This window comes from Podarcis cretensis, assembly GCF_951804945.1.
Source record: "Podarcis cretensis genome assembly, chromosome: 6".
Taxonomy (NCBI): domain Eukaryota; kingdom Metazoa; phylum Chordata; class Lepidosauria; order Squamata; family Lacertidae; genus Podarcis; species Podarcis cretensis.
Window position 1 is genome coordinate 62,349,273 of NC_137175.1, and position 21,203 is coordinate 62,370,475.

At 38.7% G+C, this 21,203-nt stretch overlaps 1 protein-coding gene across 9 annotated transcripts in view; it reads left to right on the forward strand.

The window, feature by feature from the left end:
• Positions 1 to 21,203, forward strand: part of NFIA (nuclear factor I A) — a 418,489-nt gene that overhangs the window by 306,426 nt on the left and 90,860 nt on the right. For all 9 annotated transcript variants that reach the window (XM_079982118.1, XM_079982123.1, XM_079982117.1 and 6 more), the window contains exons 4-5: positions 9,071 to 9,145; positions 20,793 to 20,910. In XM_079982118.1, the coding sequence (XP_079838244.1) occupies positions 9,071 to 9,145; positions 20,793 to 20,910 (193 nt within the window). The remainder of the gene's footprint in view (positions 1 to 9,070; positions 9,146 to 20,792; positions 20,911 to 21,203) is intronic.

The window sequence follows — 21,203 nt, forward strand, 5'->3', positions numbered from 1 at the left end:
CAATAAACAAGGCGCTGAAACAAATGTGATTATTTCAGCTCTTGATTGGTTTGAATATGTAAATAGTGCAAAAAAATAAAATGACTTTAAATTTATGTTTCTTTGAGCAAAATAAGGAATGAGCGAGCCACCCATTCCTTCTTGTGGTTTTATATGCTTTAGAGGTAACAGTTACACATACTGAGTAAGCTAACAAGATTTAGCTTAATGAGAGTTGTTCTAGTTACATTATCTATCCAACACGCACACACAGAGCTTTGCAATTGGGAACTTTCTGGACATAACATTGCTGCTGATTAAGATCAGCCCAAAAAATCACATTTGTCAAAATCAGAATGAACTATTATAAACAGGGAACATTGAAGCAGATTAATGTTTGCAGTATCTAGCCAAGTTAAAAACATATGAGCACGCTTATTAAGCCATTGAAACATATTTGCAGGTCCAGTTTGCTTTGGTTGTTTTTAAACTTTTTAAATATATATTTGAAACATAATGTGTGAAGGAGACAACATGTATTTGAAAACAGGTATATCATACAGATAAACCCTGAGAGAACTAGAACATACTGGCCTAGTTTAGTGTTTCAAAAAAAAGCCTGAGAAAGCTTTAAGTTGAGATGTCCCTGGGGGAAATCAGAAAGTAACTTTCAAGCAACTTTCGTAAGCCAAGGTAAACTGTAATTCAGAATCATCACAGTTTATTCGGCTTCAGATATAACACTAAATTGTGATTAGTTAAAAATGGAAATGAACATTCTGAAGAAGAAGAGAGGAGTGGAGCAGCACATGATTCCTCGGCTGGTACATGCTCATTCACATAACAGTAGTTCAGCTTTGTATCCAAATGAGACCAAAGTGTGGAAAGGCCCTAAGCCTATATCCAGCATCCTGTGGAATCAGTTCCATTACTGAGTAGTCAGTATTGTCTGCACTCCTAATGTTAACTTGCGGTTCATTTATTTATTGACTTGATCACTGAGCTCTAAACCTGAATTTTAAGTCACTACAGCAATTCCTGAGATTACAGTTATGTTGTTTGTTGCGATCAGTAAAAGAAATTATGGCAGTAGTGATAGGAAAAAGAAGATAAACAACTCCTTTTTATTATTTTCTAAAGGTGGCTTTTCTTTTTATTACAGTCTTTTCAGAGGCCATACATATTCCAAAATGATTAACTTTCTATAGATTCCATCTCGTTTGCTTTGAAAGGGTTTTGAGGAATGTGTGGTAAACTAATCTACAAAATGAATATGTCTATTTATAATTATGTTTCCCCTTTTAACATTTCCTTTTTGCATTGGAAATATGAAAAAGCTATAAAAAATGCGAAGACATCTGTTGTTTTCAGAGATGTAGTTGTCCAAACAATATCTATGCTGTTTATTTTTCTAACGAAAAGGTTATTAATTTTTATTTCACAAAAATATTGGTTGACTTTTAACATAGCATTAGCTTACTTAACTTTCGTGTCATTATTTTAACATTTTAAATCTCCAGCTTTAATCATATACAGTGGTGCCTCGCAAGACGAAATTAATCCATTCCGCGATTCTCTTCGTCTAGCGGTTTTTTCGTCTTGCAAAGCAAGCCCATTGACAGCTTAGCGGATTAGCGCTATTAGCGGTCTAGCGGCTTTTAGCGATCAGCTGAGAGGCGGCTTATCAGCGGAACAGCTGATAAGCGGCTTAGGAAAGGGGGGGGGGAGCGGAAAAAACCTGCAGGAACTCGCAAGATTTTTTCGTCTTGCGAAGCAACCCCATAGGGAAATTCGTTTTGCGAAGCGCCTCCAAAACGGAAAACCCTTTCGTCTAGCGGGTTTTTCGTCTTGCGAGGCGTTCGTCTTGCGGGGCACCACTGTACCTTTTGATATTAGATAGATTGAACAGGGAAAAAACCCCTGACTTATAGTTTGGGCATGTGCATTGACTAGTGCTGTGTGTCAGATTCAGCCAAAGGCCAAACCAAATGGGAGGTCCAGGTTTCAGCCATGTTGGGATCACCCTTGGGTGCGTCAGGCCACCAGCAATGATCCAAGGCTGTCAGAAGTATTGCTCACAACTCAGAATGTAGCAAATCCTTACCCTGTTGAGGGAGACCAGAGCTCAGTAGTAGACTGTGTCTCTGTGTTAAGATGGTCTCCTCCTCCTCCTCCTCCTCCTCCTCCTCTTCTTCTTCTTCTTCTTCTTCTTCTTCTTCTTCTTCTTCTTCTTCTATTTGTATGCCACCCATCTGACTGGGTCGCCCCAACCACTCTGGGCCGCTTACAACAGAATATTGAAAACACAATAAAGCATCAAACATTAAAAAAAAATCTGTAACAGGGCTGCCTTCAGGTGTCTTCTAAAAGTCAGATAGCTGTTTATTTTCTTGACATCTGATGGGATGGCACTTCACAGGGCGGGCCCCACTACCGAGAAGGCCCTCTGCCTGGTTCCCTGTAACCTCACTTCTCACAGCGAGGTGACTGCCAGAAGGCCCTTGACACTGGACCTCAGTTTCTGGGCTGAACAATGGGCATGGAGACGCTCCTTCAGGTATCTCTGCTATCTTCAATTAAGGCATGTCAGGTAGCACCTAGTAGAGACCTTTGCCTGAAATGTTGGAGAGTACTAGATGTACCTACCACTGGTCTAACTCACTATAAGCCAGCTTTCCTATTGTCTGCCATATTGGACTCCTCCTTGCTCTTTCTCTCTCACATCTGTAGCGGCTAACTCAGTGAGATGGCAAACCAATTGGGCTATGCCACTTGCGACAGCAGGTGAGGATTTATATGGTGGGGTTCTTCTAGATACAAAATAGAATTCCTGCACATGGAAAACTAGCTGTTTGGGAGAAGGCTACATTAGAAATCTCTTTTTTTGACATCTAGTTTTATATATACATCTGAGCTTTCACGTGCAGTATCAAGAAGTACAGCTCACCACAGGTTTCTCCCCCTTTGAGAACTAGCCTGATGTCGCCCTGCTGCAATCCTTCTTCTTCTTAGGATTATGCGTCATATTGTTCCAATAATTATTGTAAATATTATGACTACTCATGTTAACAAGTTCCACATGACCCACTTAAGAATCTCTCATTTAAATGTTGTGAAATTGGTTTAGTACCCTAGATAGAAAGTTTTGGTTCAGTGATAATTTTCTATTATTCCATGTTATCATGCACTGTAAGAGACAAAACAGGGATAAATGAGAGTATTTCATTTTAGCTTTATTTATATTTATTCCAGGTGTAGAATCTGACATTGTCCTTTGAAGCCAAGATTATTATCTTTTACATGATGTTGCTCTTATTTCAATGTGCAGTCCAAAGAATTCTTAGACAATTATCCCCATTTGCAATTATTCTGAAATGATCTCTCTTACGAGATGAATCTGTGAAATTTATGAGAAGACTACAAAGAACAAGTTCCAACTAATTTTGTGCATGCTATGAAGAGTTAACAAAACTTTCATTATTACACTCTATTAAACTGGGACCAGGAAACAATTTCTAATCAATGCTCTGATCTGGACAGGCTTTTGTGTTGGGCCTAAGATCTTCTGTTCTCTATTCACACATGCTCACTTCCAGCTGTTGTCATTGAAATCCCACATAATCTCTCCAGGTCAAAGGGCAGTCATCCATGACTGCTGCAGTTAAAAGGTTATGCTGATTTGTGTTGTCAAATATTGGCTCTTTTTTCTCCTGGCCACTTGTATTCTGCCTTTTTCAACAAGAAAGATCCAGCCTAGGATTGTATTACATGACTTTAAAGTCTTTAAGGTGTCCATCCATTGTGCTAACATGATTTATCCCAGATAGTCTAATTTTTTTCCTGCTGTATGCCTCAAAGAATGTGCTGGTGGTTCTTAAAAACTTTTCTAAAGCCATATGTGCAAGCAAGCTTCGGATAATATGGGCATGTGAACCCAGTGGCTTAGTGGTTATTTGGAAGGAAATGCTTCATTTGAATGGCTAACGAAGTGGCCATTAGTTAGTTATTCGTGTGATGCTGAACTGATATGAAAAGCAACTGTCAGGAAATGATGCGATAGAGGGGAAACCCATGCAGTACAGTTAAAGTGATTTCTTAGGAATAGCAATTGGCCCGTTATTTTTAAAGCCTTCATTTCATCTAACTTTATTTTAACGCTGAGATATTTGGATAATAAGTCCATACTTAAATGTCTTTATTAAACACACACAAGCACACACTGCAAATATGCATTGATAAAACTGTGAAACTTTTAAATAGACTGGCATGGGAAGAATATAATTCACAGCATGCTGATTGTCACCATCACATAGGAGCATGTGAGTGAATAGTCGGAATTCCACAGAGGGATACGTCGCTTTCACAGCTTTCACCTTTTATTAAGCGTAAAGACAGTTGAAATCTTTTCTAGCCTGCCGCAAATTCAATTTAAATACAGTGAATTACAATTCTAGTGACTTCTGGAACATCTGACAGTTCTGTTTCTATTGCAGATAGTGACTTATTTCACTTCACCTTTGAGGAAACTTAAATATGTTGGGATCTGTTCAATGCCTGCATTGGAGACTGCGTAGAACTTCTTTGTACCTACACCAGAAGTGTAAACTAGGGGTACTGTTCTACCATATGCCTCATTAAGTGTGTAGTCAATAAAGTCACACCAGATTGCATGAAAATTGTCATGTTTCTTTTAACCTCTTGCTACTTTTAATTTTTGTGTCAGTTTTTCCAATAATGTTGTTTGGCAAATTGCGTTATACCCATTGGTCCATAGTTAATAATAGTTCTTGCGGCAGTTAATAGCTATGTTATAAGTTCATCGTTTCTAATTTGCAACATGCGAGTTAAGTATAGCCATTCCTGGGGTCATGAGGACTGCCTGCCTTATAATCAAATATATTTCTGTAAATACGTTTTTCCAGACCTTTTCTGTTTTTGGACACTACCACCACATGTGCTGATATGTCCTTATAGTGGGAGATCCTCTACAACACATAGGAGAACTGTCCAGTTTTATATAGGCTAGGCGTCTAGGGCTCTTTCTGTGGTTAAGGGCTCTTTCTTTCATTGTTGCCAAAATGGATTTGTATGGCACTTTTTTTCCACTTTCTGTTCCATGCCTCTATTTCAACTTCTAAATCTTAATTCAGTTATTACAACCTTCTCAAATTTTGCTGAGGACAAAACTCAATCTCTGTAATATATTTAAACAAAGATGATGGTAATATGTTTGCTATTATATTTTTTTCGACTATTATTTCTTCATATGTCATTAATTGTCTTGTGGCTTCATTTTTAATCTGGGAATATTTGAAAAATGACCTTAATTGGTAGCCTAATAACCATGATATTTCAATATTTTCCAGTTTAAATTGCATCTTATTAAACGTAAGCAGTCATTCACCTTTGTAAAAATAAATTCCAATAAAAACATTATTTTTATTTCCACATATCTGTAGTATAGACACTATATTTATTTTTGAAAACAGAGTGGAATTGTAATGAAATAATAGGTGAGAGGCCTGAAACCAGAACCTTTGCCTATTTTGTCCAAATTTTCCAAGTTGTAAGTGTGAACAGATTTGTAAGCCAGTGCAAAGAGAGGAATTAATTTTTTTAAAAGGTATTACTTTTAGAGGAACACCATCTATTTCAAATGTTCCACTGAGTTTCTTTGTTGCCAGACATTAGGTCTGTCATGTTGCTGAGTTGACATGCATTGTAATAGCTGTTTAGATTTTGGAGTTCCCCTCCTCCAACAGTTGGGTGAAGGTACAGCAAATATTTTTAAATGCATGGTCTGTCTGTCTGTCTGTCTGTCTGTCTGTCTGTCTGAAATATGAGTTTGTTAAGTTTTCTTCCCCACTGGAACATATGGGCAGGTGGGATCCAAACTGGTAACATCTGAAATAAAAATAATAATTTTGAAACAAGCATTAGTTTAGTTGCAGTATCTGGAGCTTTTTCTAGTTATTGGGATTTGTAATATTTTGGAAAATTGTGGGGAAGTATGAAATAACAATACTTCCCATTTTTGTCCAGAGACATTGAAAAAGGTCTCGTATTCTATACTCTGTAACCTTCCAGCATCAACTGGGACTGTGTACATAAAGCAACATCATCAGCATAAAGTCCCAGAATGTATCCCCTTCCATAGATAGTTTACAATGTATAATCTGAAAGACACCAGACATGTACTTCATACATCATTATCCAAATTTAATCATTTCATTGCATTTCAAATCTTTTCCAGCTTCACTGTCACATCAAAACATATGGCTAATTCTTAAGTTAGTAGGTGTACTGCTTGATAGATCAGAAATCCTTTCAGCAACTTTTTCAGGTGCCCCTGTAACAAGTATCATAGACACCTATTTTGTAAGCATTATTAGAAGTTACTTGCCTGACATTGTTTGTGAAACAGAGGATTATCTAGGTAGGGGATAAAACCAAGAGGAATCAAGTTGCAGTTAGCGTAGGGAAGGCTTTGCTTTCTAATCAGGCATTTGGTTAAGATAATAGGCTTGAAGTTCTAACTGATCACTACTATTTTAAGAATTTAAGATGTCTCTGTATAGTAAGATACTCTACATAGCAAGGATTTTCAATGCTGGCATTACTTTGCAGTACAGAAAAGCAGTATTTACAACTTGTGCAACAAATATTAAAAGTCTCACTTTGTAAGAGTTTATTCATCAAGTCAGTTTCTCTCTCTTTCTCTCTCTCTCTTCATCAAGTCAGTTTCTTTCTCTCTCTCTCTCTCTCTGTGTGTGTGTGTGTGTGTGTGTGCTTGCATTTTAATGCTGCTTTCAGCTGCTGTGGTTTTTATGTATGAACCTGTTTTTAATGATTGGCTTCTTCTTATCTTGTTTTTTTAGCAGCTTTGAGCGTCTTCATTAAAAAGACAGCACACTATGCCTTTTACTCTAAATAACTAAACCGTAGAGCAGGGGTCAGCAACCTTTTTCAGACGTGGGCCGGTCCACCATCCCTCAGACTATATGGTGGGCTGGGCTATATTTTGAAGGAAAAAAAAAAGAATGAATGAATTCCTATGCCCCACAAATAACCCAGAGATGCATTTAAAGTAAAAGCACACATTCTACTCATGCAAAAACACCAGGCAGGCCCCACAAATAACCCAGAGATGCATTTTAAATAAAAGGACACATTCTACTCATGTAAAAACACGCTGATTCCCGGACCGTCCATGGGCCAGATTGAGAAGGCAATTGGACTGCATCCGGCCCACGGGCCTTAGGTTGCCTACCCTTGCCGTAGAGAATGTGCAGAATGACCATGGTGAATGTGCATAATTGCTGGTTGTTATGCACATCTTTCCATGGCTATTCTATACAATTTCCTATAATCATTATTGATGAGAATATACACAAGGCTTACATTCAGTAGTGCTTGTGGATGCAAACATTTCCTATGAGTTTGTGAGCATGCACATGGCTTACACTGGGAAGTAATTTATGCATTTGTGAACGCAATTCACAATTGTAAAGCCTGCATTGATTTTGTGTTCTGAGCTTGATACTCTGCCATTCAGGTTAGCTGGGTACCTATCTAGGAGAAATGTTAGCTAATAACACCTGGCTTTTACTGTTTGCTCAAACGCTATAAACCTGGGTTATAGAAATGAAAATAATGCTGGCAGATTCAGGATTCTGCTGGTGCCAGTGGGCTGAATAAATGTGCTTCCAGCCCTACATTATTTATTGGGAAATCAGCTTGAATGTGTTGCTTGAATGGAGAATGAACAAAGGCTGCTTCTAATAATGCTATATCAATACTGAAACACTTTAACAGTAATGGACCTGCAATTTTAATTTTTGATAAATCAAAATAAATCATTCGAGTTCAATTAAACCTTGCAGGCAAAATAAATATAAAATTGTGTGCATATGGGTTTTTTGTTGGGGGAATTATATTATGCAAGAACTTAAATAAATAAAAAGTGTTTTCGGTAATTTGGAAATGAAATCAGTGAAACTGAAGCTGAAGGAATTTAGTATGTCTGGGCATAGCAAAGCTTTATATTACATTAAATAATATACGTGTGTGTGTTTGTGTGTGTTAGACTTGGTAATCTTAATTAGAACAACCTTAAAATGTATGCCACTTATCCTATGGACAAGAACAACTTTACAGTTCTTTTAATAATCCCTTTATCCTCAGATTTCTTTGACCCTGATTTCAAAAGCAATAGGTCAGGCTGGCCTATCAGCCACAGACCTCTAATTGAAGTCCTGATATGTACTGTATGAACTATAGTATCTGGTTCAGCAGAATTCCTTGTTACCCGATTTGCAGTTTGAAGGCTTCTTGTTTTGTAATTGATTATACCCAGAAAATTAAATTAACATTTGGTGATAGACATGTTTTCATAGAAAAAGGGAAATACTGTTATGGGAAGTGTAATAACATTTTGATATAAAATATCCCTTACACAAATGAAAACGGCAAGCAAGCATACGCCTTGTCTCTTAAAGAAATTCAGAGGATTAGAGTTAAAGCTTTCTTATGCAAAGATTTGGTTTCTGTTTTGAAAAGCTCATTTTAAAGAGTTTCTTTTTCTTTTTATGTGAAAAGCATTCATTTTCAAGATTTTTTAACAGCTGCTATTTTAAGATTTCCCTAATGTAACCTCAGAAAAGAAGAGTACATCTTTAAATCTTGTTTTGTTTGAATGAATGAGTAGATAATCCTGATCAGATGTTTCTTTAGAGAATAATGTTTAAAACGATTAAAGAACTTAGCTGTCCCATCTGATTCCTAGGTACAGTATTTTAATTTCAATTGTTAAGTCTTTAGGGTCATCTGAGGTAACTGTTTATTAAAATGAGCTTCTTTTGTTTCAGATTTCCAGCTGTGATGCTTTAATATATACAATTCTCCCTGTTAATCTGTCATGTTAACTTTCCTAAACTCTAACCATATATCTGCCTACCTAAACAGCAATTAGTGATAAGTGGAAAATTAAATATTCAATTTCATTCACATTAAACAGATAGTGAAGTATTTAAGAATACTGTCATTAAGTGCTTAAAATTAATCACATCTATAATTTTCTTGTGTTTTGTAGGACATTTGGGCTTCCAAGACAGTTTTGTCACATCAGGCGTTTTCAGTGTGACTGAGCTAGTAAGGGTCTCACAAAGTAAGTATAATTTGTAGTTACATTAGAATATCTTACTTTGACATATTTCTTTCTTTGATTCCTCCATCCCTCATGATTACTATGCAAAACGTTTTATGAAATTGATCATTCATTCTCCGGTTCACTATGCCTTACATCAAGTAAATCGTGCTATATTTCTAATTAGGTTGGATGTATCATATTATAGTAATAGAGTCCTGATTTTACAAAAGGACCTTGTTCATTCTGAAACCTGCTGTCCTACAAATTGCTGTAGTAGAAAAGCAAAGCATGCATGCAGACTCTAGCCTGATACAATTTGTGATGTTACACTGATTAAGGACATATATGGCCGCCGAACGGCACTCTAGAAGAAACTGCAACTGATTGGGTTGCTCTGTCCTGGTAGTCCCAATCGATGGGAGGGAGCTGCTGTTGTGTTTCTGCATTGCTGTTGTGTGCCACTGTTGTTTGCTATTTATTTATAACAATATAATAATAATAATAATAATAATAATAATAATAATAATAATACGCAGGATCCCTAAGCTCAGGCATGGCCAAACTTGGCCCTCCAGCTGTTTATGGACTACAGCTCCCATCATCCCTAGCTAACAGGACCAGTGGTCAGGGATGATGGGAATTGTAGTCCCAAAACAACTGGAGGGCCAAGTTTGGCCATGCCTGCCTAAGCCGTTTACATAAAGCACAATAAAGGTGTTATCACACACACAAAAAAAAACTTCTACACTGTGACTTGAAGCAGAGAGGAGCTGGGTGACCAACTACAAGGAACCCTGAGGGTTAGAAAGTTGGCATAATTTTGCATATAGGTTTCTGTGTAGAATGTGCTCGAGAATTGACAGGCTTAGTGGAAGAAGATATAAATGGCTGGCTCTTATCCATTTGCCCTCGGAATAGAGGGGAAACAAATGCTGATTGTTCAGTACACCTAGGAACAAGTCGGAACTCACCGATGTGTCAGGACCCACAGTTTGAGAACAGTTGCGTCACATTGCAAATATTTTCAGAGCCCATTTCTACATTTTTGAAATTAGAACGTTAATGTTTAACCAAACTTTAAACAGTCGGTCTTTTAATGCACAATAGCATAGGCTTTGCATTTGCACCACCTGTGTACATGCATGTGCAATATCTGTTTGATGTAACACTGATGATTTATACAACCAGTGGTTTAGCAACCTTTAAATACAGATTCATGCACAAATATGGGGTCATGCCCAGTCTTTTTGAAAATAATGGTTCTTGTGCTGAAATATACGGTCATTCTATGTAGAATGTGAAGTATCTGATGCTGGAATTGTATGGAATTCTGTCTCTATGAAGCTATTCCTTTTGACCTTTAAAGAATGCTAATATTCTTGGTCTGAATGACATTCTGCAGTATGATCATTACCAGTTTGTCAATATTCACTAACAACAGTGAATTAGGAGTACCTGTCACCACCCTGTTCAATTGATCAAAGGTTCTTTGATTGTATTTTACTATGACATATTCCAGACAGTCCAAGGAGAAATGGACTCCATTGTCCCAGGGCTCAAGAAGTTAGTGCTTTGCTGATTTTCATCTCCAGTGAAAAACTAAATTTAAATCATAATCTAACTCCAGTTAATTATTACTGCCATTTTAGGAATGCTTTTGCCAGACTTTTCTCTAATTCTGCAGAAGGGGCTTAATTTTTCATTTGCTCCAACACATATTCAGAGAAATGTCCATATTCATTTAAATGGAAGGTACCAATCTATATGCATAGTTTATTACACATATGGATCACTATTCCATTAAACTAAATGGAGATCTTTGTGTACATAAGAGATCTATATGCCCATCTGGTCACACTTAGATCCTCGTGTTGATGCAACAATTTTAAAGTACTGACAGAGGGATCCTCCACACTCAAACACACACATCCACACTCATATCCACACATCAAATTAATAAGCTTATTTTTCACCTGCTCTAGTTATTAAACTTCTAGTCAATATTTTACTTTCTAAATCAGTCTATTCAAACAGTAAACCAAACACGACAAGGATGGTATAATTTATTACAACTAGAAAACCTAGGAAAAAGTGAATATTGTGGTACTGTTGCCTGGCATTAGACTGTCTAGGTGTGCAGCCTTTGGTTAGACTCTTCCATTAAAGCAACAGATAACAATCTGTTTCACTGTCACACAAACAGGTGAATTGTATGTAGCATCTCTGGCAATAGGAAACTAAAATGAAATGTATGTTTTAGATTGGCATAAGGTGGCACCCTAGTGTTTGAAACTTGCAATAATTCAACTACTGTACAGCATGAATCATTATTGCTTAAAAAGCAATAAAGCAGTGAACTCTCATGTACAGCATGACTCCCTACAATCACCTTGGGAGGTCAAACCTCCTCTTTTAAAGCACCTTTTGACCTGAAGATTTTGTAAGGCCAGACAGATTGCTGGTTTTGGGCTGTATCACTAAGGCTGAAAGTGCAGGATGGGAGGGAGCAAAAGGTATTGCAAGAAAGAGGTCTCAGTGAACAGGTGGTACATTGTGACTACTGCCATTGCAGTTTTGAACTTGGTAGATCCTTGGGGGGGGGGAAGGTTATTGGGTTGTTGTTGTTTTTATTTTGATTATGTAGTTTTATATTCTGATTTTATCCTGTGAACTGTCCTGAGACCAGCGGGTATAGGGTGGTATCATCATCATTGATCCCAGTCTACTATAAAGTGGTCAGGATGGAAGTTGACACAGTTTATCTCTGGCTTAAGATATTTGATTCTACAAAAAACTCAACAAATCTAGTTTGAGGCACCTAAGCCTGCTGACTAGAATGTAATGTTGATGGGAAATTAAGATACACAGGGATTTAACATGGTCATTTCTGTGGAAGTAAGAAACAATGAGAGGAATTCAACATTACACTGTGTCGATTGTTTTGCCAGTGCAAGCATTTCAGCTTGTCATGTGGAATGATTCCCTCCTCTCCTCCACTCATGCACTGTTCTGGGAGTTGTCTTGACTGCCCCCAAGCCAATTTCAGGGGTGTGGGGCATACTGAGGAAGGGGAGATGGGAAAGCTCCATTGCACAGGCGAAAGTCATTGCTCAGGCTTCCATTGACAGAACTCATTAACTGAATCATGCCCTGAATTATTCACACTGCTGAAAGCTGGCAGGAAAGGCACAGTTTATTTTTTTGGTTTACCAGGACCACACAAACATGTGGGCTTGCAAAAAGGAACTTGGAGCACTTTGCTGTTCCCTGATCTTTTTTATTTGCTTGCTGCACTGAGCAAGTTGGCATGTCATTCAAACTCAGGCTTGTGGTTAAGTTCTGTCCAGACTAACTACAAGCTCTAACCATGGTTTGGTTTTGACTACAGCTTATGGTTAGCAAGGAGAGAGCTTAATCATGGGCCTGGGTTTGGACAACATGCTAAGTGAAATCTTGGTTAGCTCAGTACAGCATGCAAAGATCAGGGAGAAGCAGAGTGATGAGTTCCCCTTTGGATACCTGCAACATCAACATGGTAAGGTTGGGTTACTGTGTCCTGCGAACCAGACCTGTGTGTATAGAGTGATTTAAGCAGACCTTAGGATCATGCAGCCTGTTGCAACAGATCCTTGGATCCAGAGCAGCCACAGTTTTCTCAATAGCTGAAGCCTGAAAATGTAGAATGGCTACCAGCAATTAGTCAATAAATATGAGTGCCAGAGCACTTTTAGGTAGAAATGGCAAACAGGGTATGACCTTAGCCAGGGACCTTTGTGGTTTGGTTCAGAACCTCTTTCTGTGCTTGGAATAAATAAAATCATGATGGAATGCCTGTGGTTATGCAATTCCCCTTCTTTAACTAGTTAACCACTAGTGGAAAGGGTTCACTTGTTGTATTATATTGAATGATTTGGTGGAAATTATGCAACCTTCTCAACTGTCACTGACTTCATTTCAATTTAAGCAGTGTTCAGGATTGTTCATACAAACGCGGTCTCAGCTAGGAGCTGATTTTGTATGAGAAGTGCTGAATGAAAGATGATTGACCAGCCAGTATTTTGAAGGGTTGTATCTCTTATATTCTGCTGCAAGATAGCTACACTGTTTCTCCTTGCACAAGCCTTTGAGTTTTCCGCTGTGCTAATCAATATTGTAAGAGGAGTAGTTAAAAATCAGCAGCATGAAACTAAACGCTAAAGAAGCTAAGTTCATATTCAATAGCAAAGCACCACTGCCCACAGGCTACAACCCGAGTTTGGGTATGAAAAGGCAGACACACAAAAAAAAGGAAAATTATAATACAAAATAGACGGCAGGCTTAGAATCAACCGTTGCAGTGACCTTGCCTTTTGTATGCCATTACACAATTCAATGGCCGCCCACTCAAACCTTGCTCTCAATCAATATCCTATTAAGGCAGCACAAAAAGTCTCCATAAACTTAGTGGTTAGCTATGTTTATAAATGGAATTCAGCATAATTAGCTGGTCAATAACATACTGCACTAGTAATGTTAAAATGAGCACCACACATTTAATATCTGTGATATTCTACAAGGCTTTCTTACAAAAGCTAACCTAACAGTCTACAGGAGATAAAGGCCTAGCCACAGATTTTCAGCCACATTTCCCACATCTTCTTCCTTTCATGCTTACTAATCAGTTTATGAAAAGGCTAGCTGGTTAAAAGGCACGCTTGTTCCTTAGGTTTACCTCCATTTAGCCCTAGAGACACCATCACTTTGCTGCTGTAGTTATCAAAATATCTATATATCTATTTGTGAAGTCAAATCCTTCTTTGGATAATCTTCACAGTTTTCAAGAGATTAAGTAAGTGCCTAATGAGAGCACAGATCATGTCGATTTCCAGGAAAGGGTGCTTTTGCCAACTTGCCACAGTGAAACAGGTAAATACAACAACAGCAAAACTGATGGCCTCCTTCCTTTAAAACCTCCTGAGCTGCTAACTGTAAGAGATCTGACTTCATCTGATTTAAATTAGCCCTCTGATACCATTGTCTCCGGTGCTGAAGTGTTATGGAAATGCTTATGAACATTCGAATTGGTTAAAAAATAAAATGAAGCACCATCCCAGTAGGGCTAGGGACATAGGGGTCTAGCTGTTGGTGCTGAGTAGGATGCAGCAGAGAAGGAATAGTCAGAATTAGTGACATTTTTGTAATTAGTATACAAATTTTAAGCCACACTTCTATAAAAAAACAACAAGGTGGAATACTGTGTATAAAAATAAAAGCTACATGGTTCCCCATGAAACATAATTTAAAGCATTAATAAATACTGGTTTGGTTAAAAAAAATTATCCAAAAGAAATGGCTCCAGGTAACAATCTTTGGGTCTCCTACTCAAATGCAGATCCTCAGAACAAACCTGTGAGGTAGGACAAGTGGCCAACATTTATTCAGACAGCTCCTTGGCTGAATGGGGACTCGAACTTGAGCTTGTCTTGTCCTTCCCTCTGATCATTGCATCACATAAGACAAATACTCAAACTATATTTTTTTTTTTTTGCTATTTCTTTATTTGCATATATCAATGATTTTTATTAATAAAATGGTAAAGATTTAATTGTACTGATAGTAGCATATTTTTGGAACCTTTGGACTGGGGTGACTCAGGCAGATTCATCTGGCACTCCCAGTGATTGAAATGTATCCCATGTGTAGGGAGTGTTTGTGACCAGACCACCCAGTCAGCTGAAACTGGATCCCAAGGCAGCATTAGTTCAGTTAGACAAACTTTACACACATCAATCAAAGGAGAGCTTGAAGGAGAGACTAAGTCTTCAGTAAAGCTACCTTACTGTGTGTTCAGATATCCATTTCAAATGGGATCTTTGTACAGGTGAGCTATTCATTGGGTTGGAATCGATGCAAAACAGTTAGACATATCTCCCTAGATTTCAGTATCCTTTCTTAGTCTTGACAATGGTTGTTTCTGGAGTCTTTGTGCTGGAGAACACATGGAATTTTAGTATGGTCCCATGGTATAACATCTTCTGTGTAGCTTCCTTACCCTAAATGCCACTTAGTAAAGAAACTAGATTTTAAAAACAGAATTCTTCCTTTGTAAAAGGAGCATAATTAAAACAGGTTCTCCAGGGTTCACATCATAAAACGAAGGAGAGGATTTTTTTGACCCAAGCTTTTGAGACAGATACTAATGCATGTCACAGAACATACAGCCATTGCTAGAATCTTTTGTGGACACTGCTTTCATTCTTTCAAATGTCCCTAAAACTACAAAGCCTACAAGCCTGCTCTTTCAAAAACATATTCCAAAGAATGAAAATTGGGATTCCTAGTTTTGAAATATTGCTGCCAGTTTATATGCTGGCTACAATAAATAAATAAATGGTGGGATCATTGAAGATTACCATTGCCGACTTAATGGTCCGGTTCTTCATATGCCTATTTGTACCTTCCACCTCTAGCATGTGGAAATCTCTGCACTCTGGAAGAGGGATTAGCTCAGTTGAGCCAGAGATTTCAGTTGCACCTTGGGGGCAACCAGAATGAAGCATTTCTGCAAAAGAAACTGCTGAGTCCTTCTAGCTATAATGGGTCTATAGACATATTTGGCAGATGGACTTACGATGGCAGAAGGCCAGCGTCCTTGCCTCCTCTTCTACCATGATATTTTGTCTGCCCTTGTAAGCTTTAACACAAAAAGGTAAAGCAGACAACTGTTTATTTCAGCCTCAGAGTTAAAACACACATCTTTGCAGTTCCAGCCTCCTTTCTTCCCAAGGAATGGAGAAAAGTTAACCAAGTTCTAAACACATCCTGGATACAGGCTTCCCTTGTCCCTTACATGATTAGTTGAAAAATGGTGCTTACAAAGATAAGTAACTTGAAAATGGGCACACAAAGCCCTTTATTGCCAGTTAAACACACAAATACAGAGAAGCTATTTCATTCCATCAATAAACAATTCTCCTAGTGCTACTAACGTTTATGACGTTGGGTTGCTCCTACCATGATCCTGCTTCACTTATTAAAAATTCTGTAGAACCTTTTAAATGTGCACATTCTGGACCATTTTATTGCATAATAGGAAAAGCTTTCATTCTTAGTTCTCTGTATGGCGAGGACCCACATTTTAACTATAAAGAGAAGCTTCTGATTAATGTATTTATTTTGCTTTCAGAAGTCTTACCTTCTCCACATATGCTACAGTATGAAGCAGGTTATGTTTCTTTTACCAGAAAAATTAAGTGAGGTGCTTAGGAACCTACAAATGAAGAATTTTCTATCCCGATTTTCCAAGGTTTCTTAAGAGAAGCTGTGACTCTTTTAGCCCATGGTTGGAGCCTGATGGGATCAAGACTAGAGCCTTGCAGAGGAGGGAAGGACAGAACCCATAGAAAAGGTTCTGTTCATCTGGGGCAGTAGTAGAAAACATGTGTCCACTCCAAGTGTTGTTGGGCTACAACTCCCACAAACCCAGACCATTGCATATGCTGTATGGGTGTTGTTGTTGTGTTGTTGTTGTGTTGTTGTTGTTGTTGTTGTTATCTTTTACCACTTTGGTGTTTGCACCCTGGACTCCTTTGTGGGGAAGGTTAGGATAGAATTAATACTATTATTGTTATTTCTGAAAACAACCCCAAAACTGAAAAACGAGACAAGCCAATTGAAAAAATGGTCAATCTCTTCAAAAAGAGTCTAGTACTATGTAATAAAAGTTGCACTTAAGTGCTTAAGTTCCAAGTAAGTTACGGTGCAGTGTTAAGAGTGTTGGACTAGAACCTGAGAGACCAGGTTTCCAAATCCCACTCCTACATGAAACTCACTGGCTGACCTTGAGTTAATCACTCACCCTCAGCCTAGACTAGCTCACAGGATTGTTGTGAGGAAAAAAATGGGGTGGAGAACTATGTACACAGCCTTGAGCTCCTTGGAGGAAAGGTGGGATACAAATATAATTGTCATAAATGTAGTAAAGTAACAAATACAAATACTACCTATAGCATGAGTTGCTATTCCCTATCATGTCCTTACGCTTTCTCACATTGTATTTGGCCTAAGTTCATGCAGACCTATTTCTCCGCCTGCCTCCCTTGATATCTGTATATCTCCAAAAGTATTTTCTTCATGAGGAACAATTAGATTTAAGAGAGCTAAGCCTAGTAAAATGAGAACACAGAGAAACAGATGCTGATTGGAGTAAATTAATAAAGTAATACCATAGGAATATAGTAGGACTTACTTCTGAGTACACATGCATAGACTTGGGCTTTGTATCACCCCCCCCCCCCACACACACACTTTCTGTCTTCAATAATCCTGTTTAATAAATATTATAGTGGCTTGGGAGCAAGATTTCTATGTACCTGCTTCGAAAAGACATTATTAACCTTTCAGTTTGGACTTCCATATAGGTCTTGTGTGAATGAAAATTTATCAAGCGAAGGCTTTTAAAAGCACAAATAAGTTTGGCCAAGACTGCTAAAACTGTAGAGTGGATGCTGCAGAGTGTACCTTTATAATTGATTTCCATTCAAGTCAGACTGACTGCAGTGTGGTCATTTTTCTAACCCATAACTGCTCACACTGCAGCAGTTTGCTATCCGCAGGGTGTCTGAATTATAGCAGTCCATGTCCGTGTTACCTTTTACACAAATTACTTACACTGGTTTCTTTTTCCATGCAAATTCATCAGTTTTACAGCCTCTTGTCTCTGCTGTCAGGAAACTCTAGCAGACAGCACAAATTGATAAAATGAGTTAATTTTACAATGGTTGGGTTTTTTTAAAGTTTCATTCACCCGTTGCACAGGAAGCATATTGTAGTTAAAGGAAGACAGCAAATGAGTTTAGAGTGTTCTTGTAAATTATTTCCCAAGTTAATTTCTTCCAAAGATCATTAAATGCTGGCTCCCATTTTAATATCATTGCACTCCTCCCATCCTGTGCTTTTAAAAATGCATTGCTATCAATGCATCTCAGTTCAGTGGCTGTCCTTAAACCACTGCTGAGAGTACGCCATAGTTTGCATGAGAACCATATAAGTAAGCTGTATGAGGATTTTGTTCTTTGTATTGCCCATTATTCTTGTACTTCAGCTGCTGTCTGTAAAACACTAAGTACATGGTTGCTCCTCAGCTGAAGATTGCAGTTTAGCATATTGCATACTCTACATGTAGAAAGCTCTCAGTTGATAAATGCTGGAAAGCACCTCTGCCCAAGACCCCAGAAAGCCTCTGCCAGTAAACTCTGTCAACTGGGCTGGATGGACTTGCTATAAGGCAATGTTATGTTTATAGCACCACTTTAATCCTAGCACTGCAAACAGACATGTGTGCTTATGCAGCTAAAGTGGCATTGCACAGAGGCGGTGGTTGGCAACCTGATGTCCTCCAAATATACTGTTCTGTAACTCCCATCAGCCCAACCCATGTGGCCATTCATCAGGGATGATGGGAACTGAAGTTCAAAACATCGACAAGACACCAGGTTTCCTGCCCCGGTCACAGTTGTACAGGAGGCAACCCGTCAGGGTCGTCCTTACCCAGGGGTGCAAGGGGTGCGGGGCACCCTGGCACCGAATTCTGGGGGGTACCAAATGTACCCTGGGGGGCGCCAAATGTATACCTACTATATACCGGTGCCTCTTAATCGGCGGCAGTGAAAAGCAATGGAGAGAAAGTCCACGCCCCCCCCCCCCCCGTTGCTCTGTTACTCCGTAGTGTCAAATATTCCCAATGAGTCAGGAAACAAAAGCAGTTATTTCCGCTGTGTCGTTGTTACAGACAAGCAATTTTCCTCCCCCCAGAAAAAGTCAACAACTTTGGCTTCCCCATTCCCAGAAAAAGTTCAACAACTTTGAGTTCTCCTCCCCCCCAAAAAAAAAATTGGGGGTGGCTAAACTAAATTTGGGGGCGCTAGGCAGATCTTTGCACACCAGTGGTGTGTATGCTAAAGACAGTCCTCCAACCAGTTCTTCTCAGTTAGCTACAGAGATGGCCCTTGTTGGCCATGGACACGCTAAAGGAACATGTAAATCAACCTTGATTGCTTACCACTTGCTGAATGTATTAGATGTATGAGAAATGTAGTACATTGATATTTCACATATGCAAATCATTTATGCAGGCAATGAGTTGCTTCATACACAGTGTCAAACCATGGTTTTGGCTATTCTTAGGCTTGCATGCTTCCTCCACCTGGCTTCCTTGTGTACTCTGATTCAAACCCTGATTTCCTTGTTTGGCAGACCTTAGGTCATTGTTAGATCCAAATTAGCAAACTATAGTTTCCACTTGCCCTTGAAACCAGAATTGGGAATCTGGCTTAGATCTAATGCCCTAACTATGGTTTGGCTATTACATCCAACATGACTTGCCTCCGTTCAGTTTATTTTGCACGCTGGCTAAACAAGTATATGGCACCCACTCACATCCATTGCTGACTTGATGGGCTTGAGCCAATCGTTGCATCTTACCCTAACCTACCTCACTGGTAGCGAAGATAAAAACGGGGAGATTGCACACATTGCTTTTAACTCCTGGAGGAAATGGAGATTTAAATAAAATAACACTTTGAAAACTGATATGTGGTCTGCTGACATGTAATACATTCTTGGGCATGGCTCTGATTTTATGCCACAGGATGTCATGAAGCAGTTAACAGACTCCTGGAGCCCCTGGAAAGGGAGGAGAGGAGCTGTCTGTTTTCCCCCCAGATCAATCCATAACTGGCACAGAAAATATACATAAAGTTACTGTTGAGGGTGAACTGTGGTAACACCAGCTGGCTCATCCTGGCCTTGTCTGTTTATTGCCTGGCTGGGGATTGCCTGGTGATTCCTCCTAGTACATGGAGGCAGTTGCTGAATTGCAGAGGATGAAGCTGCTGCCTCTCTGCCTGTTACCCCAAACCCATGTCAAGATTGAAGTGTGTCTTCCCCTTCATTCTAGTCTGAGTTCAGGATTACAGGGTTCTACAGTTTCACTATTGCACTAGCTGTTCATATAATGGCAGCAAAAAATAATAATTGTTGTTTAAGTGTTGGGGGGATGCTGTTTCTTTACAACAGGTGAGAGAAGGCTTTGGATCCCCCACAACAACCAAGTAACAGCTGCATATTTATTGCGTAATAAAAAAATCTCTAGAAAGGCCTTTAGTAACTTCTTATGTGGATGATACCAGATCCATATTATTGATGGCAAGAGATTCATGACCTTCTGTTTTTAACACTGCAGAGAAAGGACTTCGTAATATCTTTGTGAAAAACTAGTTCATTACACACATTCGTAAAAGTCAAGAGAAAAATGTAACAAAGGAAGACCTTATCATGTGCACAGGACAGCAAACATTGAGAAATGCTTGGGAGAACATTGCTAAGGTGCTCAGTAATGCCAGACATGAGGAAACAGATATAAGAAGAAGAAGCATTCCTACAGTTTCTGAAGCCATTGAAATACATGATGGTACAAAATCAGACTTTGCCATCAGTAAAAGACCTTCAAAGAAGACCTTAATCATAAAGTTGCATAATGAACTTTTAATATTGCTGATTACAGTGCCAATTAACTCATACCTTACTACCTACATGCTGGTAGGTCATTAAGGTGAAAGTGAATGTTTGAAATGTAATTATTCCTTTTCCACATCACTTACTTACTTCCTTTCCTTTGTTTTCCCAGCACCGATAGCTGCCGGAACAGGGCCTAATTTCTCACTCTCAGATTTGGAAAGTTCCTCATACTATAGCATGAGCCCAGGAGCAATGAGGAGATCCCTACCAAGCACTTCCTCTACCAGGTAATTTGATCTGTGTATGATATTGGGTTATGGTTCAATCCCCCTGACTACATGGACATTTCAAAATGAGTAATGCTATCATTTAGTGCTTATGTTGCCTGACATATTCTGCCTGAGATACTGATCCTTTGTAAAAATAAAGTGGCACCCATATACACTCTGGCGCGCTTTGCAGAGTTATACAATAGATTTTTCTTCTGCTTAATGTTGATGTAAATAAGGAGCCATTTCTTATCATGCCTGTCAAATGACTGATCCACTTTAGCTGAAAGAAAAAAATCAATCTGGATCAT